The 27,303-nt window shown below is 51.7% G+C and overlaps 1 protein-coding gene across 2 annotated transcripts; it reads left to right on the top strand.

Annotated features, from left to right (window-relative positions):
* The first annotated feature begins 5,259 nt into the window (after positions 1-5,259).
* Positions 5,260-26,300, top strand: GNG2 (G protein subunit gamma 2). Of its 2 annotated transcripts, XM_066321515.1 has the most exons (4): positions 5,260-5,339; positions 23,450-23,516; positions 25,014-25,129; positions 25,913-26,300. In XM_066321515.1, the coding sequence occupies exons 3-4, from the start codon at positions 25,043-25,045 to the stop codon at positions 26,039-26,041; spliced, it is 216 nt and encodes a 71-aa protein (XP_066177612.1). In that variant the 5' UTR covers positions 5,260-5,339; positions 23,450-23,516; positions 25,014-25,042; the 3' UTR covers positions 26,042-26,300. The 2 variants fall into 2 exon arrangements, with proteins under 2 accessions (XP_066177612.1, XP_066177613.1); XM_066321516.1 differs by lacking the exon at positions 23,450-23,516 and having other exon boundaries at positions 5,273-5,339.
* Positions 26,301-27,303: the final 1,003 nt, after the last annotated feature.

Here is a 27,303-nt window from a genome sequence, read left to right on the forward strand (position 1 = left end):
TGTTGGGGGAGGGAGCTGAGAAAAGGGAGCTGGTACCAAAAGATATGGAGCTTAGCTATAGGCACAGTGCAAAAAAAAAAATCTCTTAAGATGTTGGCATATGGGAGAGCTGCTGTGGGACTGTGACACTGGCACCATGTTCCCACCTCAAAACTTGATCTGGCCCTGCCTGAGGGGTTTTATGGGAAAATAATGTCGGTATCCCATGTTGGCAGGGCAGGGTGGTGGTCCCTAAAGAATCCTTGTCTCCCTAAATTCCCACAGGGCAGCTGGAAGGATGCTGCTGGAGCTCAGGGCTGTGTGCCCCATTCTGCTTTGGGGGAGACCCCACCAAATACCCCCAAAACCTCTCTTTGGGTGCTGGGTTTGTGGCTCCAGCCCCCCATCCACGGCTGAGTTTGCAGTGTGTGCACCAGCAGCATGAGTTTCCCTGCTGGCACAGGCAGAAAAAATGCCCCAAATTCATCCGCAGCCACTTTTCCTCCCCTCTCTCAGCCTCTGGGTGCTTTCCCAGAGAGATACACTGTGTATCCCTGCAGATACACAGAGCTGGAGGGGAAAAAAGGGATAAATTGTGGAAAGAAATGCTCGGCACTGCTCAGAAATAGGGAAGGGGGCAGCCCCATATCCCATTATCCCACATCCAAAGCTGGAGCGGAGCAATGGGGTTTGGAGTTGGGCTGATGTTGAGGGCTGTGATGGAGCTTATCCCTACAAACAGTGCCAGGGAGCAGGGGGACAGACACAGAGGTGCCATTGGAGCAGGGGGACACAGAGGTGCCATTTATTCCCAGTTTTTCCACAGGTGGCCAGGGCGGTTTCAGCAGGGCCCAGGGGTGGCCGTGCCCACCTGCCCTCAGGGCTGTTCCCCCTGCAATAAGGAGCTGTCTGTCTGCACAAAAATAATCCTTTCTGTGAAAGGATCTTCCCATCAGGGCGATGGGAGAGCCCAGTGACTGTGTTGCAAAAGAAGAAAAAAAGGAAAAAGAAAAAAAAAAAAAAGAAAAAAAAAAAAAAAAAAAAAAAAAAAGAAAAAAAAAAAAAAAAAAAAAAAAAGGAAAGAAGACTCAAGGAAAAAATCACATGAAAAATCCCCGGAGCGAAATTCTTTTGTACCAATGAAGTTTGTTGTGTGCCTTTTGCAGTACGGCTGGACGTGACAATAAAGTGACAGTTGTTTGCAGCACTTTGACTCTTGGAGGTCTAAAACGCTCCCAGCCTTAAGGGAGAGGTGGAATTTGAGGACAATGTTGCATTTATTGTGTTCTCTGCTCCAGAGAGAGCAGGTTAAGGCAACTCATGCCTCGGGCAGGTCAGTGGATGGGCTGAGCCTCTCAGTCCTCATTTTTGGTGATTTTTGTGGAAGTGCCAGCCAGTTCCAACACTGTGGAGTTGGGAAGAGGTGCAGGGGAACTCCTGAAAGAAGTGAGAGTATGGAGTATCCATAGTAAGGATCCTGATGGGATGCTCAGGGGGGTCCCCAGCCTTCAGAAGCTGTAGGGATAAAGGGGTGAACCCCTCATTGTGGAGCTGGTGGGGCAGAGCCTGTCCCAGCCCCCCAGAACCCAAATGCTGCTCCCCACCTCGGGCAGGGTATGGGTGGAACTCACTGTGTGTGATGAGCGAGCCGATCCTCTGCTTCCCTTTCATCCCTCTTCCTTCTCTGCTCAGAGCATCCTTAGGGATGGTGGGATGGGTATTTGGGAGCAGCACCCCAGGTGAGGTTTCCCCAAGGGAGGAAGCTCCACAGGGTTGGGTCAGGATGTGACTCCGAGGGGAATCCTGAGTTGATGTTTTTGGCTGGTACACGTGGATTCTCCAGTGTCTGATGGAAGGTTTGTGCTGCCTTTCTCCTCCACAGCACCCAGGACCACCCTCCCATCTCCCACTAGTGCTAATTAAACTCAGAACATAATTGGCCAGTTCTTTTCCATGTGATCTTGCCAGGTTTGCTGAGCCTGGCACCTCCTTCCTCCAGCCAAGGAAAACTGTGGAAGGTACCAACACCCACAACATTTCCATTTCCCCTTTCCAGTTTCTGGAGCATCTCTTGATCCTCAGTGGATTTATTCTCTCACAGGAAGAGAGTGTGGAGTGCCAGGACACAGGGAATGACTTCCCACTGCCAGAGGGCAAGGATGGATGGGATATTGGGAAGGAATTCCTGGTTCTGAGGGTGGGGAGGCCCTGGCACAGGGTGCCCAGAGAAGCTGTGGCTGCCCCTAGATCCCTGGGAGTGTCCAAGGCCAGGTTGGATGGGGCTTGGAGCAACCTGGGCTAGTGGAAGGTGTCCCTGCTTGTGGCAGGGGATGGAATGAGATGAACTTTAAGGTCCTTTCCAACCCAAACCGTTCTGGGATTTCATGAAGATCATGATGATGGTCATGAAGAGCCCGTTTTCCATGGGGAAGCAGCATCAGTAAAACTTCCAGAGTAGTTTCTCCCAGCACACAGCACTGTCCTGTGGCCCTGCATGCAGCCATGTCCCGCTTTAAGGCTGAGGCCCTGGATCCTGCCTGCCTTTGCCATCCATCCTTTCTCCAAATCCTTGGAGAGGGACAAGAGATGGAGATGTGGGGCTGTGCCCCTCTGGAGTGTCACTGCCCCCCACCCCTGGCGCCTTCGGCATCCACGGTGCCAGGAGCATCCAGTGCCTTTTCCACAGGCTCCAGAAATAATTGTATGTTCCCAACAAATTCCCTTTGTCCTCTAAAAATATCGCTGGGCCCCGGCGAGGCGGGCACTGACCATCGGCAGGTCCGGAGCCCTAATTGCTGATTTCTGCTGAGATCTGACATTTTCGGGGCAGCGGGGAGGAGCACGAGGGAATGAGCCACTTCTGGGAGGGGGATTGCATTGTCTGCTGGCTAAGTATAGCCTCCAGATTTCATCCCTGCCCTATAAAACCCCTGAATTTTCCTAAAACCAGATGGGGAAGGGTTTGTCGCGCCGGCCAGCCCCGTCTGGCAGGGGGTGAAGAGGGGAGGGAGCTTTCCCCTCCCCCTGGGCCGTGCTTGGAAAAGGCTAAATGGGAATGAATTTAATGAATCCCTCCCTCCCTCTGATGACTTGACCTCCATTCCTGCTTCATCTCAGCACGGGGGAGGTCCCTAGGGGAGGGAAAGGTCCTTGAGTTCCCATCCCGACGTGTCCCCAGGCACCCACGCTGGCCTTTTTCCCTGGGATGCTCCCTGCTGCTGGCAGCCCTCCCCTGCTGCTCTGCCTTGCCATTCCATGGATTTAAACGCTGACAAAAAAAAAAAAAAAAAAAAAAAAAAAAGCTGCCCTGGGGCCATCTCTTCTCCATTTCCAATTTCTGCAGCTCCCATCACTATTCCGGAGCTGCCGGAGAACTCAGAGATTTGGATTTGTAGGGTCAAATGCCAGTTTTGTGGAGCCAACTGCAAAATGCATGATAAAAAAAGGGGAAATGTTGCAGTGGTATCTTTAATTTGCTAATTAATTTCCCTCTCCCTGCTTTCTCCTGCTGTTGAGCAGGGACGGCTGTGTCGTTGTGGGTGCCTGGCACTGCATCCTCTTTTCATCCCAAAACAAGCCCGGCTGGATGTGCCCATCAGCATCACCCCGGTGAGGCACCAGTGACTAACTGGTGATAATTACAAAATATCCCCCGCGTGCTGGCGGCTTTTTAGGGAATTTCTGACACCCTGAAATGATCGCTGGAGGCAATGCTTTTAATTAATGCTGCACCGCAGGTCCCCGGCGCTGTGTCGGGGTCACTGTGGAGGGGTTGGGGGGGACTCTGCCAGCTCCGTGCTGGCTGCCAGGAGGGTTCCAGGTGGGTGCCAGGGCTGCGGGGACAGGTCTGGGTGGGTTTTTGGGGATGTCGGGGTGATGTGCCAGGGCTGAGCTCGGCGCCCCTGGTGCAGGGCAGCGGAGGAAATCAGTCATCGAAGGAAATCAGTCATCGGGGGTTGCTGTGGAAACGGGAGGGGAAACCCGGACCGTGGCAGCCAGCGCGGCTCTGCGGAGCCCGGCCGGGGGACAGGGGACACACAGACCCCGTGTCCCCCGCCGTGTTCCCCCCTGTGGCCCCGAGGGGCTCCCGCTGTCATCTTTCGGGATGTTCCCAAAGGGAGCTGCATCCCGCCGTGCTGCTGCTGTGGGTGCTGGCACGGCTGGTTTGGGCTGTTTGGCGTTGTTTGGGGTTATTTGGGGCTGTTTAGGGCTCTTTTGGGGGTTGTACCCCTCCCCAGCTCTGCCCTAGCCGTGCCGGGGGGCACAGGAGATTCCTTTCATAAAATCATGGAATTCTAGAATGGTTTGGGTTGGAAAGGACCTTAAATCCCATCCCATTTCTTCCACTGCCATAGGCAGGGACGCCTTCCACTATCCCAGGATGCTCCAAGCCCTGTCCAACCTGGCCTGGAACAATTTCAGGAATTTGGGGCAGCCACAGCTCCTCGGAGCACCCACCTCATAAAAACCCGACCAGCTCCCTAATGCCTCCAAAATCTTCCACCTGAAATCCCCCAAACCGGACATGTGGGCTCGTATTGACTGAAAATATAAAATACTGAGTGATCCCCCTGAGCTGTGCCCTAAATGGGAACTTTTGAGTTGGGAAGGGTTTGAGGGACAGGGAGGGGTTTGGGTCAGTGGGATGGGGGCTGTCGGTGAGGGAAGGGTTGGGAGGGATGCGGAGGTTTGAGCGGACATGGAAGGCTCCAGGCACGGGGTGCTTGGAGCAGTGTAGGGGGTGAGAGAGGGCAGGCATGGGTTTAGGGTGGCAGTGAGTGCGGGGATGGGTGCGATGGGGTACAGGGGCGGTTCAGGGGTGTGATGGGTGCGTTCAGGAGGGAATATGGGGTGTGAGGGGGCGGGTGTAGCAGCTGTGGGTGCAGACGGGTGTGGGGTGCAGGATGGGGGCACAGCTCTGAGGGCTGTGCGGGTGGCACGGAGCGTGTGTGGGGTGCAGGGCCGGGCCGTGGATGGGGCGGACCAGGGGACAAGGGGCCATATAAGGGACCGCGCAGGGTACGGGGCAGGAGAGGAGGCAGCGGGGTCTGGGGATCGCAGAGGAGAGGAGAGCGGGAGGAGGAGGAGAGGAGGAGGAGGAGGAGGAGGAAGTCGGGGCTGAGCCGCTTCCTGTAGGCAGCGGGATGAGCGCAGACAAAGCTGGGTGGGGACTCGCCGCTCGGGGCTGCTGCTGACCACCCTCCTCCTCCTGCGGCCGCATCCCTCCGGCCCTCCCTCCTCCATCCCTTCCTCCATCCATCCCGGCGTCCGTCTGTCCATCCATCCATCCCTCCATCCCTCCGTCCGTCTGTCCGTCCCGCCCGCCCCGCGGGGACCGGGGCACCACCGCCCGCTTCCAGGTACGGCCGGGCACAGCGGGGAGCGGGGCTGGGGGCACTGGGAGCGCTGGGAACACTGGGAACACTGGCGCAGGTGGGGCTGGGCAGGGCGGTCCCCATCGCCGCCACCCGCTGTCACTGACCCCCGTGGGGACCCAGCCGCTCCCCAAATCGGCAGAACATCCCCCCAAATCCCGCAATCCCCGCATCCAACGGGGACCCCACGGGCTCGGGGGGCTCGGGGGGGTGGGTCCCGCCCTGCCAGGGCTGGGAGCCGGGAAGGTGCCTTGTACGGGGAGTTCAGTCTCGCAACAAAGGTTGGATTTAGAGGGTTTGATCCTCCTTAATCAGCTGATTTGCCATCAGAGGCAAGGCTTTCGCCGGGGATGAATGAGACGTAGTGTTCTTTCTTTCCCGATTTTTTCTTTTAATCACCGGAAGGAGGGAAGGAAAGAAAGGGGAGACTTTCCCGACCCCAAAATCCCTGCAGCAGCCTCAGCTGGGATCAGCCCCAGCCTGGCTTGGAAGGATTTGGGGGTGATGTCCATACAGGTCCATCCCTACAGCACTGGCCCTCTCCCAGCATTTCTGTAAAAATCCCTGTTTTCCCCAGCAGTGCTTTGGGTGAAGGATTCCCAGGAAAATCTCCGGGAAGATGAGCTCAAGGAAAACTGGTCCAGGGCTCGCTTGCCCAGTGGGAGGGGGGAATCCAGCAAAAAACTGACAGAGGGAAGATTTGGAATAGATATTAGGAGGAAATTCCTGGCTCTGAGGGTGGGGAGGCCCTGGCACAGGTTTCCCAAAGAAGCTGTGGCTGCCCCAAATCTCTAGAATTGTTCCAGGCCAGGTTGGACAGGACTTGGAACAGCCTGGGATAGTGGGAGGTGTGGATGGCAGGGAGTGGAATGGGCTGGACTTTAAGGACCCTTCCAATCCATATCAGTGATTCCACGATTCTCTCCTCCTTGGTGGAAAATGATTTATTTTTAAGGAGAATCCTGACACGCAGCGATGCTCCCTCATTAATCAATTACTAATGAGCTCCTAATGAACTTAGAGCACAGTAGCCAAAGGGCAGTGGCTGGGAACAGCAATGATCTGCCACTGCTGCTCCTGCTGCTGGCTCGGGGTTCTTTCTTTCCCAATTTCACCCAAATCGCTCATGATCCATCTCCTCACCAGCAATCCCATGCTCCTCACTCCTGGAAAAAGGGGCTGGGGCCACGTTGGATGGGTGGCAGCAGCCCATCCATGCCCTGGCAGCAGGCTGCAGCCAGGCACTGAGGATTTTTCCTTATAACTGGATTTCCCTGAATGCAACTGGAGCATGCGATTTTAATCCTCTTCCCCACCATATGGCTGCTGGCTGGATTGAAATATGACTCAATTAATTATTGCCAGGAAAGCCCTGGGGCCAAGCCTTTCTCCAGGAGAAGGTTTGGAGATGCTCTCAGGGTTCTCACGGGGCTTTTCTCACCCCTTGCTGTGGAATTCAGGAATGTGGCTCAGCCCCATCCCACCTCAGCTTCTGTGTTGGCCCTACAAGGCTGGGGATCACCCCAGCTGCTCCTTGGTACCAGTTTTGGGGCTTTTTTTAGGCATTTCCAGCATTGAAGGAGGAGGCAGGGATGTTGCTTGATGGGCTGCTCACCTGGAACACGAGCCTGGCAGTCTCAGCATCACCTGCATAACGACTGGAGGCAGCTTCTCCCCTCAAAAATGGGATATTCCCAGCTTGGGAGGACCTGTGGTCCTCACACGGTGCCTGCACGTGCCCATCCTCTCTCCCAGACTCCCTGGGAGCTGCCAGCTTTGCTCCCAGTGGATAAAGCACCAGCACGAAGGATCTCATGGGGTTTTCTCCTTGCAGTCATGAGCTGGTGGTGGCTTCGTGGGGCACATTTGGGATCTGGGGGAGATGATAATTGAGGCTGCTTCATGGTGTGGGGGTCTCTCGAGACCAGGAGCAGGCAATCCTAGAGGGATTCTCGTGGATTTATGGCTGTGAGCCAATGAAGAAGCTCTATTATTATTATTATTATTATTATTATTATTATTATTATTATTATTATTCCTGTCATTAATCCCCAAGCCTGCCAGCTGCTTTGCCACCCCGTCCCAAGTGGAAAATGCAATAAAAAGGCAATTTTCCCGGGGTGGGCAGTGCCATCCCCACCTGGCTGCTCCCACTGGAATTCCAGGGGCTCCTGAATCCCGGTGAGTCACCGAAGGAGGACAGCCAGGAGCCGGCGCTGGCTGTTTCCATAGTAATTAGGGCTGGAGAGACGGTGCTGGAGCCCTGTGGACCCCCCGTGTCCCCAAAAAGCGCTGCCCAGGGGCGACTGTCCCGCTCCATCCCGCACATCCCAGCCAGGATGATCCAGGCGGCCACGCCCGGGACACGTGCGGTGCCAGCCGGGAGCACGGAGATGCTCCCTGCCGCTGGATTGCCCCGTTTTGAGCTGAAATTTAGGGAAAACACCATTTTTAGGCATCAATTCTCAGCGCGGCTTCTCCAGGGGGCTCATTCCTGTGTCTGGAGCGGGATGGGAAAGCGGGGTAGAAAAGTGGGATGTGTCCGTGTGTGTTCACACCCAGCGGGGACGCAGGAACAACGAGCTGAGGGATGAGGTTGGGTTTTCAGTTTTTCTTGCTTTTCAGGCTCTTTTCTCTCTGTTCTCCCTCTCTGGGCTCAGCCTCTTTGTGGGGAGGAGGGATGAGGGCAAAGGCAATGGGGATGGAGCCCCATTCCATGGAAAAGGATGTGGCTGCATCCTGGCCCACTGAACAAGGATCTTTTTGCTTGTCCTTGCACAATTTTATTCCCTGCTCATTTCCAGCCCGGCTTTCCATGTGCATTTTACCTTCTGGGCACCACATGCCTCGTGCAACCCCCCAAACCCACTCCCTTTGGAGCACAGGAGCAGCCTTGTCCACCCAAAATCGGGGGGGGGGAGGAATGGTCAGGGGGTCTCCTGGTCCTGCTGCTTGTGGGGAAGCTTGGGATAGCTGCAGCTCCCTGGAGAGGCAGGTCTGAGCCAGGAGAACACAGATTCGCTCCGTGGAGAAGCCAGGCTTGCTCCAAACCCCAGCCAGAGTGGCTGGGATGGTGTTGGTGGGGTGTGTATGTTGGATCAGGCCAGTGATTGATTAATTAATGATGCCTTTGATTATTGATGTGCTTGGCGGGCGGGGAGACAGCTGGAGGCAGGATCAGAGAATCATGGAATCACGGGGTGGCTTGGCTTGGAAGGGATCTGAGACCATCTGGGATGGGAAAGGATGAAGCTGTGCTGAGGCTGGAGTCTAAAATCACTCATCTCCTGCATTTCATGTGGGAATGATGGACTCCAAACACTGGGATCGGTGGGAATAAAAATCCCTTCTGAAACGACATTGGACCAAGCCTTGAAAAATCAGCACCTGGCAGCTGAGACACCCTGGATAATTCTTGGGAAGCAGCTGCACCAGGACCTGCTTATCCTCCCAAACACAATTAGTTTTCACCTTATCTCGTCCTTCCCTGGCTTTTCACTCAGCAGTTTCCTTCCCCTCCTGTCTGTCATCATCATCCTCGTTAGAACCCGGGATAATTAGTTTATCCAAGGGAAGCTCCGGTGTTGCTGGTTCCTGGTTGGAGTTCTCTGCTGTGGGTGATGCTCTCATGCAGATTCCTCAGCCAGCTGAGCGGCAGGTTGGTTATTCCAGGGGTGCTGCTGTGCTTCCCAAAAGTGCTGCTCCCAGGATAAGCTCCTTCAGCTGAGCTGGGGTCTCACTTTAACAGGTTTATCTTCCTGCCCTCTCCTGCTCTCCTGAGGCCTTCGGGAAGGAAAGTTGGCTCTGTCTATCCCAGGATGCTCCCCAGGAATAGCTTTCCTGCCTGGAAAGGTCCTGGATGGACACCTGCACCAGGGATCTGGGTGGGAAGGGGCTGCCTTGCTGCAGCCTTGGAGCTCATCAGGGATCCTGGCTCACATGAAATCCCTCCCAAGGGGAAAAATCCTTGGCAAAAGCACAGGATATTCCCACTGCAAACTCCTGGGTGTTTCTAGTCTCACTGGGCTGCTCAGCATCCTTCCTCCTGCTGCAGGGGGATAAATCCCAGCCTCAAAGCCTGGCTGCTTCCTGCTTTTCCTGTGCCTTGAGCTGCCTGTGCCCATCCCTGCAGGGAAGAGCCAGCAGCTGCAGCGGAGACCGCGGGGACATCGGTGCCGTGGGGACATCGGTGCCCTGTGCCACCACCAGCGTCTCTGTGCAGGCACACAAACCTAATTCTGGCACATTCCCGGAGTAAATCCCTGCTGAGGATCCCCCTCCTCCCTCTCCTCCTGCACCTGCCTGGGTAGGAAGAGCTGGAGCCCCGGTGTTCCCAAGGCTGGCACCTCCAGGACAACGGTGACACTGCCGGGATGGGTCCATGTGCTAATTAGGGTCATTACGGTCATTATGGTCGGGTCGTTCGGGTGCTGCTGTGCCACGAAACTTCAGAGTTAGAATCGTGGAATTGTTTAGGTTGGAAAATTCCTCTATAATCTTCAAGTCCAACCATTCCCACCCGTGTCCCCAACTGCCACATCCACATGGCTTTAAAATCCCTCCGGGGTGGGGACTCCACCCTGGGAAGAGCGTGCCGGTGCCTGAAATTCCTGTGCAATTTTCGCCAATTCCCTTTAACAATTTGTTTTCCCGGTTCCTTTTTCCAATGAACGGAAGGGGTGCTGAGCCCCTGCAGGCAGGGAAAAGCCACCATTCCTGGCGGCGACAGGCAGAGTGTCCCCTGCAGAGCCTGCAGGGGTGTGGAGGAGCCGTGTTTTCTCTCTTGTCCCATCTGAGCTGTGTCCCAGAGGAGAGACCAGGAGCTGGATGAAGTTCAGGAATATTTAACCTGTTGGATGGCACAGGGAGCACTGCCAGGTGTCCAACAATCTCAATTGCTTAAGGGGAATTCTGAAGGGATGCTGAAAGGATTCTTTAGGCTTCAGTTGTGTCAAAATCCTCCCTGAAGCCGTGAATCCCTGTGCAGGAGCTGTGGGTTTGGAGGAGCTGTGTTTTTGGGGTCGTTTTGGGTAAGAAGGCAGCAGCTGTCAGCTGATGTGAGATGCTCAGCGTGGATTTGATTCCTCTTTGGAGCCTTTGGTTCTGCCTTGGAGCAGGTGCAGGGAAGGGAGGGGAGGAGGATGATGAAGGTGTTGAGAGTCAGGGATGCCAGGAAAATGTCTTCACAATGCCACTGTCATCAGGGGACACCAAGGCAGTGCCAGCCTGTCCCTGCCTGTGATGTTTGTCACTGTTAGAACTTGGTTATGTCTGCAGCCAAAGGTCTTCTGCACAAAACCTTGGGAGAAACAGGCAGGGCTTGGTCTGAGCCTCCTGAGGACAGGAAAAGTTCTCAGTGCCCAGAGGAGGCCCTAGAGGTTGCTCCAAGGGCTGGAGCCCCTCTGCACTGGAGCCAGGCTGGGAGAGCTGGGGATGCTCACCTGGAGAGGAGAAGGCTCCAGGGAGAGCTCAGAGCCCCTTGCAGGGCCTGAAGAGGCTCCAGGAGAGCTGGAGAGGGACTGGGGACATGGGATGGAGGAACGGGACACAGGGAATGGCTTCCCACTGCCAGAGGGCAGGGATGGATGGGAGATTGGGAAGGAATTTCTGCTCTCACCCATCACTCAGGGCACATCAGAGCTGTGCCCATGGCTGTGGTATGAGCCCATGTGGGTCCAGCCATCCCCAGGGTGTCCTGCAGGAACATGGTCAGGTCTTTCCCATGTTCCAGGTCTTCTCCACATTCCTTCTTTCCTTCTCAGGGACTTCCTTTGCTGGTTCTGCAGCAGTTTGGGGTTTGTAGTTGGGGATCAGCCATCACAACCTCTCTGAACCTGTTCTAATTCATCTCTAAGCCTGTGGCTGCTGCTGGAGCAGCTCTGATCCTGCTGGGAAGTGCCCAAGCAAGGTTCCTCACCTTGGGAGCATTGATCAGGCCTGGTGGATTCCATGGCTTTGTGTAGAACCTTGGCAAGGGTTGAGGACATGGTGGGGACAGAGCTCCAGTGTGACCCTGGAGACAGCTTTAGGTGTTGGGAAAGGCTTTGGGTTCAATCCTTGAAAGTCTGCCTGTGCTGCATCCCTTGGATTTTTAATCTCCTGGAGACGTGCTGGTGTTTGGGCAGTGCTGGCAGGGCCAGCCCCATCAAAATCCCTTGCATTATTTATCAGCTGATTTAATAGAATTGCTCAGCCTCACATCCTTGCTTAGGGATTATATCCACCTCTGGGGCTTCCCTCACTCCCCACTTAATGCCAGTGGGGGGGGGAAATTCTCCCTCTTCCTTCCTCCCTCCACGCCATGAATCAAAATGGGGAATAAAGGGAATAAAAAAGATTATTTTAATGCAGTGAGCCAGGCTTAAGGAGAGGTATAAGCAGCAAATAAGGGAGGTGCTGATTATTATTTTTTAAGCCGAAAATCTAAGCCCTGTGGAAGTGTTTCCATGAAATGATGTAAAAGTTAGGCTGGTTTTGAACCTATATCCTGCCTGGAACTGAGAGCCCCCAAAAGAGCAGCTGCTTCCAGTGACTTTACAGCTCAGGAAAAATACAGAAACCCACTGAAACGGAGGTTTCCCAGTAGCAGGTAGGCAGGGAAAGGTGTTTAATCCTGGGCAAGGCAGCTCATGGTGCAAAATGCAGCGATTCCAGAAGGATTAAAATTGGGAGTGGACACAAAGGCGGATAAATGAAGCACGTGAGGGATCCATGCATGGGGAGGGAGGGAACCCAGCTGTCTTGTGCTGCTTAATTCAGGCTTTGCATTTTTTCATCTTTTTTTTTTTTTTTTTTTTTTTTTTTTTTTTTTTTTTTTTTTTTTTTTTTTTTTTTTCCCCGTGTAAGTGTAAAACCACCGCCCAGGCTGGCGGCTTCTCCTGCCGCCTGCGTAATCCCGGTGTGTGCTGAGCATGTGTCATCCCACAGCCGGCATGGTGGGAAAAGCAGGGCCCTTGACTCAGCAGGAAGCATGGCAGGGATGCTCTGCCAGGGTTCTGAGGGGGGAAACGGGCTGGTTCAGGGATTGAGGGCTCTGTCGGAAAGGGGAGGCGGTGGATGTGGAGGTCAGTAAGCAATGAGTGGGGGGTGAGGACGGAGACAGGCCAGGGAATGGTGTGGGAAAGGCTCCGAGGGAGCAGCTGGGGAGGGAAAAGCCAATTTTGCTGTTTTGCAGGAGCAGCGTGGTCAGGGAAAACGTAGGTGGGTCAGGCCTGGAGCAAAGGGAAGCTGCTGAGCACACGCTGCTGCTGCCTCTCGGTCCCTGCCCCAATTCTGCCATGCTGGCCGTGCCCTCCTCTCTTCCTGGGGAAGGGCCCACTGTCCTCACTGCCTCCATAACAGGGCCTACTTTAGCCTGGAATCCAGCAGGGCACAGGGGAGACAGAGGCAGCAGTGGGGCACGGAGTTAAATTTAATTGGGATAATATGGGTCAGCTTGGGGACCGAGCAGGGAGTTGCAGCACCAACAACCTACTTCTGCCAGCCCGCCCAAATAACCTGGTTTGAGCTGTGCCAGGGCTCCAGCCCTGCCTGCAGCCCTGCCCTGATCCACACCGGCATCCTAGTCTGGATCCCTGCCCACATCCCTGTATCCCTGTCTACAGCTCTTTCTCCATCCCTGCCTTCATCTCTGCTTGCATCTCTTCCTGCATTTCTGCCTCCATCCCTGCCCCCGTCCCCATTGGCTTGGAGAACCCCCCCCCTCACAGCTTTGCCAGGCTGAGAAATGTCAGAGCCAGCACAAGCCACAGAAAATTCCTTTTCAAAGTTATGGATTGTAGAAATACAGAATGCACAGGGATTTTTTTTTTCCTTTGCCCCCTCTTTTTTCTCCTTTTTTTTTTTTCTCTTCTTAATTTTTTTAAATTTCTCTTTCCTTCCTCCTTTTATACCCTTTCCCCCCCTCTCCTTTTCCTCTTTTTTTTTCCCCCCTCAGAAACCTGCTAAACCCTCCCCCGTTCCATGTGGCTCCTCCACCTGCACATTGGGACGTGGCCCTCAGCAGATGCTTTACTCACTTCACGGCTGTCTCAGGGATGTGAAACCCTCACAGCCCCAAGATAACAGGGTTTTACCCCACAACTCACACTTAAAACACACCAAATCCCCCCCAAATTGTCACAGAACTCCCATCTCCATGTGGTGCAGCTAATATTGGAGTAGTGCTTTAAAGGCATCAGCTCTGGATGCTGTGAAAAACTGGAAAAGAAATGGATTCCCTGAATGGTTTCGGCTGGAAGAGACCTGGAAATCATCCAGTCCCATGCCCTGCCATGGGCAGGGGCAATTCCTACTTTCCCAGATTGCTCCAAACCCTGTCCAGCCTTCCAAAGCGGGAAGGAAAATTAATTTAAAAAAAAAAAAAAATTCCTAGCCTTGTTCCTTCCATGACAAGAAATACCAGGCAGCAGCCCTGGGAATTCTGTCTGCACTCTCAGCTGGGCTGTGACCTGTTTGCTGTATTTGAAGCTTGAAATAGAGCCTTATGAGTAATGTGGTTCAGGTGCTTATCACCAATTAATTAATTCTTTTGCAGGGTGCATACCTAATTAAAGCAGTCTCAGGTAATTCCTGTGGGTGGGGAGGGCTTCAAATTAATGGGGCTGCTTAACGGGGTTGTTTCTCTGCTGATGTAACTTGTTGGGTGATTCCCAGAGGCTGGAAAGGGTCATTGGGCTCCCTGTGTGTTACTTAAAATAAAATTCTAATAAAGGTTTGATTGGGGTGAAATCATTGGAGGATGATTTCTCATCACGAGGATTTCTGCAGCCCAAGGCTTTTTGCCTGCTGCAGGAGGTTTTTTGGGGAAAAAAGGGTGAGGCTCTAGGAAAAAAAAAAAAAAAAAAAAAAAAAGGGGATTTGGCGTTTATTTGAGCTCAAAACTGATTTGCAGAGGGGTGGCAACCTGACACGAGCCACGGCAAAATCAGGATTCTCCTTCCTATTTCCTGTGGTCACACGGAGGGTGCCCCTAAAATAGGATCTTTGAACCAAATCAGGGCAAAATCTTGTCCCAATTCTTCCAGGGTGGCTGTTTCCCCACAATCAGTAGGGGTTGATAAATCATGGAATCATTTAGGGAGGAGAATATCCCTGAGATCGTTGAGTCAAACCATTCCCTGGCCTTGAATTTGGGAGTGATCTGTGTGAGGCTCAAGGGTGGGTTTGTCCTTTTCCAAATTCTCTTGAATATGTGGTGTTGATACAGCCAAATACCCAAATCCTCCTGGAAATGTGATGCTGGGAGAAACAACTCCATTTGCAGCTCTCCCTTCATCTTCCCTTTCAATCCTCATTTCCCATCTCCTATCTTGACCCTGCCCAATACTTAAGAGCAGGATGTTAAAACCTGAAACCTACGACTAGATATTTTAATTAACATGAAATAGCAGCACTTGGCTGCTTCCCTTCATTATGGGTCAGGAGTTCAGAGCTGGATGAGCAGAAAAGGAAGGAATTCCTGACTGGGAGGGTGGTGAGGCCCTGGTACAGGTCACCCAGAGAGGCTGAGGATGCTCAGTCCCTGGAAACGTTCAATGCCAGCCTGGATGAGCAACCTGGGCTAGTGGAAGATGTCCCTGCCCATGGCAGGGGTTGGAATGGGATGAGCTTTAAGGTTTCTTCCAAGCCAGACCAATCTGGAATTATGTGATTTGAGTGCTGCAGATGCTCTGATCCATCCATGGATTTTGGGGAATTTCTGAAGCTGTGTGTTCTCCTCTCCTCCACTCCTGTGCTGCAGCAGCCCTCAGTCTCCCAGTGACCTCTGGGTGCTGTTTAACGTTTTATTAAACCTTAAAAACCAAACCCAACCCCCAAAAAACCCCATTAAACCTTAAGGCATTTTCATTTTTGGTGAGTGCAGCTGTGGCAGGGCTGAGCCCTGGTGGAGAGCAGGGGGTTGGAGCTGGGGATGGTGTGACAGGATGTGTGCCCTTATCTGTCCTGCTGGGGTGTCACAGCATGTGACATCTCTTCTTTGTCACAGCAGGAGGAGATGCCAGCCTTGCTCCCCAAGACCTGGGCATCCTTATTCCTCAGGATTTGGACATCCTTGTTCCCTGATACTTGGGCATCCTCATTCCCCAAAATTTGGACATCCTTATTCCTCAAGATTTGGGCATCTTTATTTTCCAGTATCTGGGCATCCTTATTCTCTGGTACTTGAGCATCCTTATTCCTCAGGATATGGACATCTTTATCCTGCAGTATTTGGACATTCTTATTCCTCAAAATTTGGACATCTTTGTTCTCAAGTATTTGGGCATTTTTATTTCCCAAATATCTGAGAATGCGTATTTCCCTCTGTATGGGCTTTCTCATCCCTCAGTACCTGGGCATCCTTATTCCCTGATGTATGGGCAGCCCTGAATTCTCCAATATTCGGGCATTTTTACTCCCTGGTATTTGGGCAACCTTGCTCTCCAGGATTTGGGCATTCTTATTTCCCATTATTTGGACATCCTTATTCCTTGGTATTTCAATGTTCTTATTCCCCAAGTATCTAGGAACCATTTTTTTTCTCTTTATGGGCACCCTTATTCCTCAGTGTTTGGGTATCCTGAATTCCCCAATATTTGGGTGTCCATGTTCCCCAGTATCTGGACATCCTAATTCCTCAGTATCTGGGCATCCTTATTCCTGAGGATTTTATCAGCCTTGAATTCCCCAATGTTTGGACATTCTTATTCCTCAGGTATGTGGGAATTCTTTTTTCTTCTCATTATTCACCCTTATTCATCAGTCTTTGGGCATCATTATTCCCCAGGCATCTGGGAATTCCTCATTTGCCCTTTATGTGGGCATTTGTATTCCTTGGTATTTGGGCATCCTCATTCCCCAAAATTTGGACATCCTTATTCCTCAGGATTTGGGCATCTTTATTTTCCAGTATCTGGGCATTCTTATTCTCTGGCATTTGAGCATCCTCATTCCTCAGGATTTGGACCTTATCCTTCAGTATTTGGACATTCTTATCTCTCAAAATGTGAACATCCTTGTTGTCAAGTATTTGGATATCCTTATTCCTCAATATTTGGGCATTCTAATTCCCCAAGTATGTGGGAATTATTTTTTCCCTCTTTATGGGCACCCTTATTCCTCAGTCTTTGGGCATCATTATTCCCCAGGCATCTAGGAATTCCTCATTTGCCCTTTAGGTGGGCATTTGTATTCCTCAGTATTTGGGCATCTTTGAATTCCCCAGTAGCTGGGAATTCCTCGATATTTGAGCATCCTTGTTCCCTGTTTTTGGGCATGTTATTCCTTGGTATTTGGGCATTATTATTGCTCAGAATCTGGGCATCCTCATTCCCCAGCACTTGGCCAAGGTGAGGGAAGAACACTCAGAGCCTGATCTGCTCCCACCACTGGGATTATCCCTTGTGTGCACCAACAGTTTTCCCAGGGTTTCTCCCCAAATAACAACCCTAGAGCAGGCTGAGGCTTTGCTCAACTACCTAGTGGCATTCCCTAGTGGCATTCCCATGGCTCTGGACCCTTTTTCCAACCCTGTGGCACTGGGATGGAGAGAGCCAAAATCTTGTAGAAACTGTGGCAGAAGGGACCAGAACAGATGTCCCAGTCTGCTGGTCCTTCACCTAAACAATCTTTTTTCTTTAAAAAAAACCCACAAAAACCCCAAAAAACAAAACAAGGAAGTGGAGGATGGTTCCTGTTTGTTCTTGTTTGAGCCGTTACGGCCCTGAGAGAAAACAGCTGAGGTTCCCACTGCTTGTGATGCCCACGGGGGCAGAGACTGCTCCAGGGAAAAGGGACAGACCAGGAATGTGAGGCCTGGGCCTCCTGACTCCATCCGGGCTCCAGTCGTGGTCAGCTCTGGCATACAAGGTGGGTGAAGGGCACATCCCATCCCTGACAGAGCCAAGTCCAGTGCTGAGCTCTTCCTTTAAAGCAAAATTCACGAGGAGAAAAAATACCCTTGGATAATTCCCATCCTTGGAAATGCCCAAAGGCAGGTTGGACAAGGCTTGGAGCAGCCTGGGATGGTGGAAGGTGTCCCTGATGATGGCAGGGGGTGGAACTGGATGAGGTTTAAGGTCCCTTCCAAAGCCAAACAATTCTGGGATCAATAACAGGAGCTGAAACGGGTGCCCATCCCACCTCTCCCGTTTGGCAGGAGGGATGGAAGCTGTTGCCATGGAAGCAGGCTCGTGTGTTGGTTTTTTTGTTGGTGGTTTTTTTTTTTTTTTTCCCCACTCTGTTATCTTTCAGTTTATTTATTTATTTCTCTGCCAGCACATCTCTGACCTGCAAGCTGCTTCCCAGGGATTTAAACACTCTATTGGACGTCTGGGATGAAAAAAATGGCTGGGGAAGGGAATAAATTCCCCTGGAGAGGGGCTGCGAGCTGTGACTGCACCCTCTGCTCAGGATTAAGGTTTTCTTTGCCCCCGGGAAGCTCACAGGCACAAATCGAGCTCAGACCATTTTCTTTCCTTAAGGTAGGAGTGAAACTTGTGGAATTTGGGTGTATTAAAGCTCCTTTCCCAGCCAGATCTGTAACTCCTGTTGGGATCCACGAGACTGTCCCATCTCCCACCCCCTGGAAAACGTGGCTCTGCTATTTTCTGGTTTGCCTGTTGTATTTTTATACTTTTCTGGATATATTTAGCAATTTTATTTTTTTTTTCAGCTGAGCCACTTATTTTTAGCCATGGCTTTTAGCAAAAGCCACGAGATGCCTGGCAAAACCATCCAGCCCCTCACAAGGGATTCCCACGCTCCAGCACCAGTCCTATTCCCAGTTATCCCTTCTGGATGCTGCATCCTGGCTGGTTTTGGTGAGGAAAAGGCAGTTTTTGGGAGAACCTGCTTGTCTCAGTGGGGATGCAGCAAGCTGGGCTGGGCTCAGCTCTTGGGAAGCACAGGGACAAGGAGAAATCCCAGCGTGAATGAGATTTGGGACAAATTTCTCCATTATAATACCCAGCCTGGAAAATTTTCTGGACCAACAAAACCCTTTTCTGGACCAAATCCCCCCCTTTTCTGACCAAAAAAGCCCTCTCTTCTGAACCCACCCCCTCTGGGTGATGCCTGTCTGGTAGGAACAACCCTTACCCCTGCTCTTCCCAAAATCCTGTCTGTCCCAGTGAGATTCACCCCCTTTGCTATAACTGAGTGGAAAATGCTGGTGCATCATGGATGGAAAATATGACTTTTTTTTTGAAAGCAAGGAGCATGGAGGGTGCTGCTTTCACCTCAAAAAGGAGCTGTTTTTCGGGGTGGGTGATGCTGCTTTCGGTGAGGGAGCGGAGAGGTTTCAGCCTGGCCAGTGTCAGCACTTTCTGTTTCACTCCTGCTTTTCCTTTTGGTTCAGAGGGGAGGGATGGGTTTTATGGGAAGCAGAGAAAAAGCCTCGCTGGGAGGTGTAAAAAAAAGTCTAGAAGATTGAATCATGGAATGATTCGGGTTGGAAAAGGCCCTTTGAGGTTGTTCCCTGAGGCCACCTGTCCCCAGGCACCACATCGACATGGATTTTAAATCCCTAGGGATTGGGCTGCCAATTCCACTGCCTCTTCCTGCCTATTCCAATTGCAGCTGGCAATTGAGAGGAGAGGACGTGTTTCCTTTAAAACTGGAAGTTTTAAACCGCAGTTGGATGGGCAAAGGCCTCAGACCCCAGGAGATGCAGGAGGCACCTTTTCATGGTAGCCATGAAATCTCACTCAGGGCCTGTCGGCATTTCCAGGAATTTCAGGGATTGCTTCCCAGGTTTAGTGCTGCCTTTGGACAGTGAAAGACCCAACCCAGTGCAAAGTGTGCTTTGAGAGACCCCTTCTGTAATGGCAGAGCCTATTTGGGGTAATTGCACTAATTAATCACCCTTAAAAATCATAGAATTGTGGAATGGTTTGGGATGGAATCAAATAATGGAATTTGTGGAATGGTTTGGGTTGGAAGGGATCTTAGAGCTCATCTTTTTCCACTCCCTGCCATGGGCAGGGACACCTTCCACTATCCCATGTTGCACCAAGCTCCATCCAACCTGGCCTTGGACACTTCAAGGGATGGGAAAATGCCATTTTTTAAAAACATTTAAGAGAATTCCAATCTCCACCCACGAGGACCTTGAGCTAAAACCCAACTAAAAGAGGAGAAAAAAAACCTCATGGAAGTGGTTCTGCTCCAGTTCCATGGGTTTGGAGCTGGAGCTGGTGATGGATCTTTGGATTCCAGGATCCTCTGCTCCACAGGCTCTCAGCTCAGCTCTGTGCAGAGCAGGCAGCAGCTGGTGCTGACAGGAGCTGGCAAACGAAGCTTAATTACTCCTGCAAGCAGAGCTGGCAGCTCTGGGGTGCCAGAGCCCCACAGGAGCCCAGGTTGGGAGGGAGGAGCAGGATGGCAGCTTAGCAGGAGGGCTCAGCATCAAGAAATGCTCTTTTTGCTGTGGTTGTTTTGGGGCTGGAATTGGGGTGGGACTGGCTGGGATGGAGCTGGGCTGGTTGTCCCTTGGCCCAGAGCAATGGTGGCTTTTAGCTCAGAGCACTTTAAACCCCAGTCTCATCCCATCGGGCTGCTCCACATCCACAATTATTGCTCCACATCATGAGTAAAAGATGAAGATTTTGGGAAGGCTGGAATGAGCAGACCAAGAGCTGGCACAGCTGCATCAGGGATCAGAGATGAGCCTTGCTGTTTGCTCTCCTAAATCCCAATTTTTGCTGCCTGTTTGGGTTGGGTGCTGCTGGTGACAGAAAAAAAATGTCATTCAAATGCATCAAAGGCTCTTCAGTCAGCAGACAGCAACAAATGAGGTGTTTTTTTGGAGCTTAGGGACCAACTAGCAAAAATCAGCAGCAAAATTTTCATGTCCAAACATTTATTGCCACCGTTTTTCATGAAATCCCAGAAAATTTTGGGTTGGAAGGGACCTTAAAGCCCATCCCATTCCATCCCTGCCATGGCAGGGACACCTTTCCCTATTCCAGGCTGCTCCAGCCCTGTCCAGCCTGGCCTTGGACATATCTCAGGCTCAGCTTTTCTGGAAAGCCTGTGCCAGCGTTTCACCACCCTCACAGGGAAGAGATTTAAGCCAAGCCAAGCTGCTGGAGCATCCTCCTCTCCTTCAAGCCCCAGCTCATCTTTACTCATTGCAGTTAACCAAACAACACCCTGGAAAGTATCCTCAGATCCAAAGAAAAAAGGCAAAATAGTCACCTAGGTTTTTTTCCCTGGATTCATTCTGGATTTTCCCCATTTTTTTCACTATTTTTCCCCATCTTTCCCTCAGTTTTCCTCAATTTTTCCCCAGTTTTTGCCATTTTTTCACTTTTTTTTTCTGTTTTTTCACTGTTTTCCATTGTATCTTTTCTGTTTTTATTTTTTCCCTAGAACTGACCCTAGATTTTCCCTTTTTTCCCCATTCTCCCCTCGATTTTTCCCTCATTCCCCCCCACAATTTTTGCCCAGTTTTTGCCTTTTTTTTCCCCCTCCATTTTCAGATATTTTTTGCTGTTTTCTTGCCTTTTCTTCGCCATTTTTCATCAGAACTTTTCTGAGATCTTCCCCCCGGAATTGATCCCAAATTTTTTTACAGGAATGCTGGTTCTGGCAGGTCTGAGAGGTGCAGGTGATGCCCAGGTACCCCCTGCCCATTGGGCACTTCTGGGCCGGGCTCCCCTTGGGCATTGACACCACCTACAAGACAAGGGACAGGAAAAATATATGAGTGTGGCATTTAGAGGGAAGTTTATTTTCCAGGCATTGTATTTCCTAACAGTGACTTCCCTCGCTGGGCTGGCGTGGGAATGGGACCTGCCAGAGCCAGGACTGCATGCAGAGAGCCTGCCTGACCCCATTTGGGGAATCTGGGTATTCCCAGGGTGGTGGAGAGATGGATACAGGTCACTGAGGGGCTGTGCCAGCATTATCCCAATTAATCTCCAGGTCCCCTCCATCAGAGCTCAACTCCTGGCCTTAGGCAGCAAAATCCCAAGTGTGAAGCTAAAACCCACCCAGTATTTCCAGGTCTTCCCATCTTCACAGGGCTGTTCTCACACTGAGCTCTCACTCAGCTTTGCCTGCAATAAAAGAGTTTTAAGGCACTCCCAAGGGAATCCAGGCAGCGCCTGATTTCCCTCACTTAATGGCACGTGTGTGCCTGGATAATGGGATTCCTGCCTTGGAGCCTACAGGTTAATGAGTCCTTCCTCATTATTTTCATGCTAATGATGTTTAACACTGGCCAGGACATGGATATTGTCTCTTTTGGGCTCTGCAGTGTAATTACAACTCGGGGACCTTGCCAGGTTGTTTTGAGATTTGTCTGTTGTGCAGAGGAGCCATGGGTTATTTACTGTGTGTGGAAATGTTAGATTTATTTAAAGAGATGCAAAAAGCTGCAGAGGGACTTTGGAGAAGGGCCTGGAGTGACAGGACACAGGGGATGGCTTCCCATTGCCAGAGAGCAGGGATGGATGGGATTTTGGCAAGGAATATAAGGGTGGGGAAGGGCTTGCACAGGTTCCCAGAGAAGCTGTGGCTGCCCCTGGATGCCTGGAAGTGTCCCAGGCCAGGTTGGACACTGGGGCTTGGAGCACTCTGGGATGGTATTTAAGATCGCTTCCAACCCAAACCATTTCATGTCTCTGTGATAAACCCAATCCAAACGAAACACAGAACACAAAACAAAACAAAAACACACCAAAAAACCCCAACCAACCAACCAACTAACCAAAAAAACCCAACAAAAACAAAACAAAAAAACCCATGGAATTTTGGGGTTGCTCCTGGTAGTTCCACACCTTCCCGAGGGCACAGTGGAGTCTCCTCTCTGGGATTTAAAAGCTGCTTTTGTGGCTGCCCTGCTGTAGCAGCTCCACCAGGGCTGTTTTGTTGGGGTGGGACATTCACGAGCTCACTTTGAAGTGTCACCTGCTGCTTTTTTGTTGTTGTTATTCATGGTGGAGGAAACGCGCCAGGTTTTCTCATGGGTGGAAATGCTCTAAAACCGTCACTGGCCCCAAACTGATTCTTGTTTCTACTCGAAGCACCTGCAGTGTGGCTGAGGGTATGGTGGCTCCTGCGAGGCTCCTCTGAGCTGCCCCAGAGTCGCCAGCATTGTCCCAGCAGGCCTGTGCTCACAGGAGGGTCCCACCCTTCCCTCACCTTATTTTTGGGGCTGTTTTCCCCATTTTAGTGTCCTTAGGGCTGGCTGTAGTACGAGCAAGGGAAGGTTTCCCTTGCAGGAGGGTGGCAGCAGGGTTGGATATACAGAATGATTGAAAGGATCAGGGTTGTAGTAGCCATACAGGTGTCCCTGAAGTGATTCCCTGCCTCTGGAGCAGGGCACAACACGGAATTGTTTAGGTTGGAAAAGCCCTCTAAGATGGAGCCCTCAGCACTGCCAGCCCCACCACTAACCCATGTCCCCAAGTGCCACATCCACACACTTCTGGAACACGTCCAGGGGTGACATTTTGCTGCCTGAGGAAAGTCTCTGTGGCACCCAAACCAGGCAGCAGCAGCCTGGTGGAACCTTCACCAGCTTTCCCAGCTGCTGTGCCAGAACCAGGACACATTCCACAGCCTTGCAGGGAAAGGAAAAGCAACAGGGACACACTCTGCTGCTTCAGCTAGGGAAAAAAAAAAAAAAAAAAAAAAAAAAAAAAAAAAAAAAAAAAAAAAAAAAAAAAAAAAAAAAAAAAAACGTGAGGAGAGATGAGATAAACCCACAGGGAAACAATTGATGGGCTGAGCTGAACCTCCAGGGATGGCCTGAGGGGAGCAGATCCAGCCAGGAGCTGGGGCTGGATCATTTTGGGAGCAGTGTCCAGGGGATGCTCCTTTGCCCCCAGCATGAGTTCTGTGCAGCAGACAGTTAAATCCGTGCCCTGTGCATCCTCCAGCCCAGCAGCCCTGGGCTATTTGCCCGCTGACTGAAACCTCTTCCTGTGCTGAAAACCTCGCTGAATGCAAACCAAAACAACGTCACTGTGGGCTGAGCTTGCACCGCCCGGGGGATGAACCTGGGGATGTGGCACCGGCATCTGTGAGGGGTTTCTGGGGTCCCTGGTGCCAGAAATGATGGTGCCACGGAGCTGAGTTTTGTTTTCTGTTCTTTTTATTTGAAGGCAGTGAAGGGCCAAGAGGAGCAGAGCTTCCTTTAGAGGCACAAATCACCGCAGAGATCGGCTTCTGGTAAAAAATAACCCTTTCTTGTGCTCCCCTCCTCATCTTCAAACCCTGACTGGCCCTGGCATGACTCCTCCAAGCACAGGCACCAGAGCCAGGCTGATTCCTTCTATAAATCCCTCTCTCCATCTAAACCCCTTCAGATGAGCTTGAGCTGGGCATGCCCTCACCTTTTCCTTAAAACACCACAATACCCTTATTTTGGAGCTTGCCCCATTGCCCAGAGGTCTTGCTGTGCCCTATTGCAGGACATCCTGAAAAAAAATATCCCTTTTTGGAGCTGGCAGGCAGCCCCAGTCAGGCAGGAGAGCTGCTGGAAAACACTTGCTGCTAGGGGAGGTGGATGCTGGGATTCTGCTGCCTCTGCCAGAGCTCACTGCTGGTAGAAGGTGCCGGAAAAACATCCGGGATCCAGCCTGGAGCAGCCTTAATGAGCATCCCCCCGCCTGCCTGGGGTAGGAACCTCCAGAAACAGGAAACTCCAGCATCCTGTTTAGCATCTCAATGTGCAAATTGGCAGCAGGGACAAAGCCAGGGAGGCCAAGGGACACTGGACACACACTGGGCACCGGCACGGGCAGGGAATGAGTCTGGCACAGAAATCCTGTTCCCTGATTTTTGTTGCTGTCACACGGAACAGCAAACACCAAAGCACAGCTCAGCTGGGATCCTGCTGCTGCAGGCTGGGCTCTGGACAGTCCCAGTGTCACCAAAGTGACATCCCTGCTCTGAGGACAACAGGGAGGGCACCACTGGCAGTGTGTCCCTGCCCTAGGTCACCCCCTCGTTTTGATGGCTCTAACACTACACACGTGTGGGAACCCTGGAGGCTGAAGATTTCTCTGCTAAAAGGTGCTGACCCTCAGGCAGGAAGCACATTTGACTTGAAGCCTTGGAAGAAGCTTCCAAAACTGAGTGATGGCACTGGGGTTGTGGGTGTGGAGTTTGAATAGAAGCGTGTGATCTCACAGGGTGAAAGCTTGGATTTAAGGTTTTAGTATATAGTAATGTATGAGTCAAGATGGAGGATTTTGGGCATTGTCTGGGTCCTTCTTCTTCACCTTCTTCTTCCTTCTTCACCTTCTCCCTTCTTCTTCATGGGTTTGGGTGTTTTTTTGTAATTGGGTGAAAAACGCCCGCATTTTGGGCCTTGGGCGGTCATTATTGGCCCAGAAATTTAAATAATAGAGGTGTCCCCTCTATTCGCACTCAAATAACCTTGGAAGGAGTTAGAAGCTCTCCATTTTACCTCATTTCTCTAATTTGCTAGTTAGAGCTCACGGCTCGTCAGCCTGTAAATAGATTAGAAATAACAAACATCCAACTCCGAATATGAAACTGTGACTCCCAACTGGGATTCCCAGGGAATCCCAATCCCTGCAGGGAAAAAGAAGCCAGAACCATCACACACACACACACATATGCAACCCCAACCCCATCCTTTGGGGCCTTGCAGGGCTGGGAGCAGCCCAGCAGCTGATCCCGGTGTGTTCCTGCCCACAGCCCATCTCGGGAGCGCTCCTGGCCTGCCCATGGCTAGCAACAACACTGCTAGCATAGCACAAGCCCGCAAGCTGGTGGAGCAGCTGAAGATGGAGGCCAACATCGACAGGATAAAGGTAGGGATCCTTGGGAGCTGCCTCTGGCAATGTTGGGAGGTGGTGGCTGCTGCCCCAAAGCTTGTGGAGGGATGTGGAGCCAGGTGGTTGGGATGTTTGTGGGAGATGCCCTTATTTTAAGTGATCCTGACGGCCCTGGCTGAAGGCAGTGGGATCATAGAATCCAGGAATGGTTTGGGTTGGGGGAGACCTTAAAGCCCTTCCTGTTCCATCTTCCTGCCAGGGACAACTTTCACTATCCCAGGTTGCTCCAAGCCCTGTCCAGCCTGGCCTTGGACAATTCCAGGGGTCAGAGGCAGCTCTAAGCATCACCCTGTGGGGGTGGGAGGAAGGAGTGACTGTCCCCAAGGCATCTCAGCCCCTTGCTAAGAGCTTAAATCCAGGGAGAGAAGTGTTCCAGGGCTGGGATGAGCTCTAGTGGCTTGGGAGCTGCTGGAATAAAGAGCGAGGTTGGTGGGCGAGGGCAGGAAATGCTGCTGTGGATGTTCCTGCCAAGGGATGTGTGGGAGAGCCAGCAGGGGTGCTCAAGTCAGTCCTTGTCAGGTGAAGGATGACAATGTGGGAAGGCTGGGAATGGGAATTCAGGCTGAACAGAGGTGAGGAACCAGCCCAGCACCAGCCGCAGCAGGGATGTGCTGCCGCGCCAGTGGTCAGGCTCTACTCTCAGATCTGATGTTCCTGCCCAGGGATGCTGCCAGCCCTTCCCTGCTGGTGGCACCTCTCTAGGTGGGATGTCCCCAGCTCAGCCTGTCCCTAACACAGGGCTCCTTCCTCCTTTTGCAGGTGTCCAAAGCAGCAGCAGACCTGATGGCATACTGCGAAGCCCACGCCAAGGAGGACCCGCTATTGACCCCCGTCCCGGCCTCAGAAAACCCCTTTAGAGAGAAGAAGTTCTTCTGTGTGATCCTGTAAACCCTGGAGGAGCCTGACGGGCACTCAGGCCACCCTGAACACTGATGTAGAGTTTTTAGAAATGGGGACGACCTGCTGGTCCGCAGAATTTAAACAAAAATAAGTAAAAAAAACCACGGCCTGGAAGCTACAGAGATGTGCATGTTTAAAGAACCTGGCCACCTTTGGGGGAATCAGATGATCTGCATTGCGAGGCAAAAGATCTGAAGTCTGTAGAGTTGCCTAGAAAGAGAAAAACAAACAAACAAACAAACAAAAACCCCATGTAAAGGATAAATCTGTGTTACTTTTCTGCCCACAAAACTATTCAATCGTTCCGTATTTAAAGCACCAGAGCGGTGCTGAGCAAAGTTAACTGCTAAGGATGTGTATAACCTTCATGGAATGATATTGTTGGTTTCTTTCCAAGCTAATATTTTATGATTTGTCAGATATAATAGCGACAGGTTAGGTGGCTGTGCTGTTACTCAATGTTTGGTCTTGTGCTTTTTCATTTCTGGCTGTAGCATAGCAGGGGGTGGGTCGAGGGGACACGGGCAGCTCCGTGTCCCCAGCAAACCCCACTTTTTTTACCATTCTCTCTATGGTTAGCTTCGGTTCTGCGAGTAGAAGTGATTCCTGTGTCGTGCTTTGTGCTTCCTGGCCCTGTGATGACATTCAGTGGTAGTGCATGAGAGTTTTTAATTCCGTTCATCCACTCCAGACTTTTCTTTTCTAGCGTTTGGCACCACGTGCTGGTGGAAGAAGCTGTAGGGAGGGAACAGAGGTGATTCTGAAAGCAAAGAGAGCTCCTGAGATGCCTTAGATGTGCCTGAAATACCTCCTGCCACAGGGGCAGGTGCCAGCCTGGGTGCAGGGCAAGCCAGAAATCCGAAAATCAAAGTCGACCACTTCTTTCCGGGTCTTTCCTTTCTCCTACACCTCTGTGCCTCTGCCCTCCTCGCTTGGTCCTGCTCTTTTCCCGGTTCCTGGGAGCTCTTCCTTCCCTTGGGGTTGGTCTGGGATGTTGCTGGGATGTTGTTCGGTGCTGGGATGCTGCTCTGTGCTGGGATGCTGCTTCAGGGTGGGATACAGCCCCATGGTGGGATGCTGCTCCTCCACGGAATGCTTCTCCATGGTGGGATGCTACTCCAAAATGGGATGATGCTCCACCATGGGATGCTGCTCCACTGTGGAATGCTGCTTCATGGTGAGATATAGCCTCATGGTGGGATGCTGGTCCATGGTGGGATGCTGCTCCATGGTGGGATGCTACTCCAAAA

Source organism: Sylvia atricapilla, chromosome 6 (genome assembly GCF_009819655.1).
Source record: "Sylvia atricapilla isolate bSylAtr1 chromosome 6, bSylAtr1.pri, whole genome shotgun sequence".
NCBI lineage: Eukaryota > Metazoa > Chordata > Aves > Passeriformes > Sylviidae > Sylvia > Sylvia atricapilla.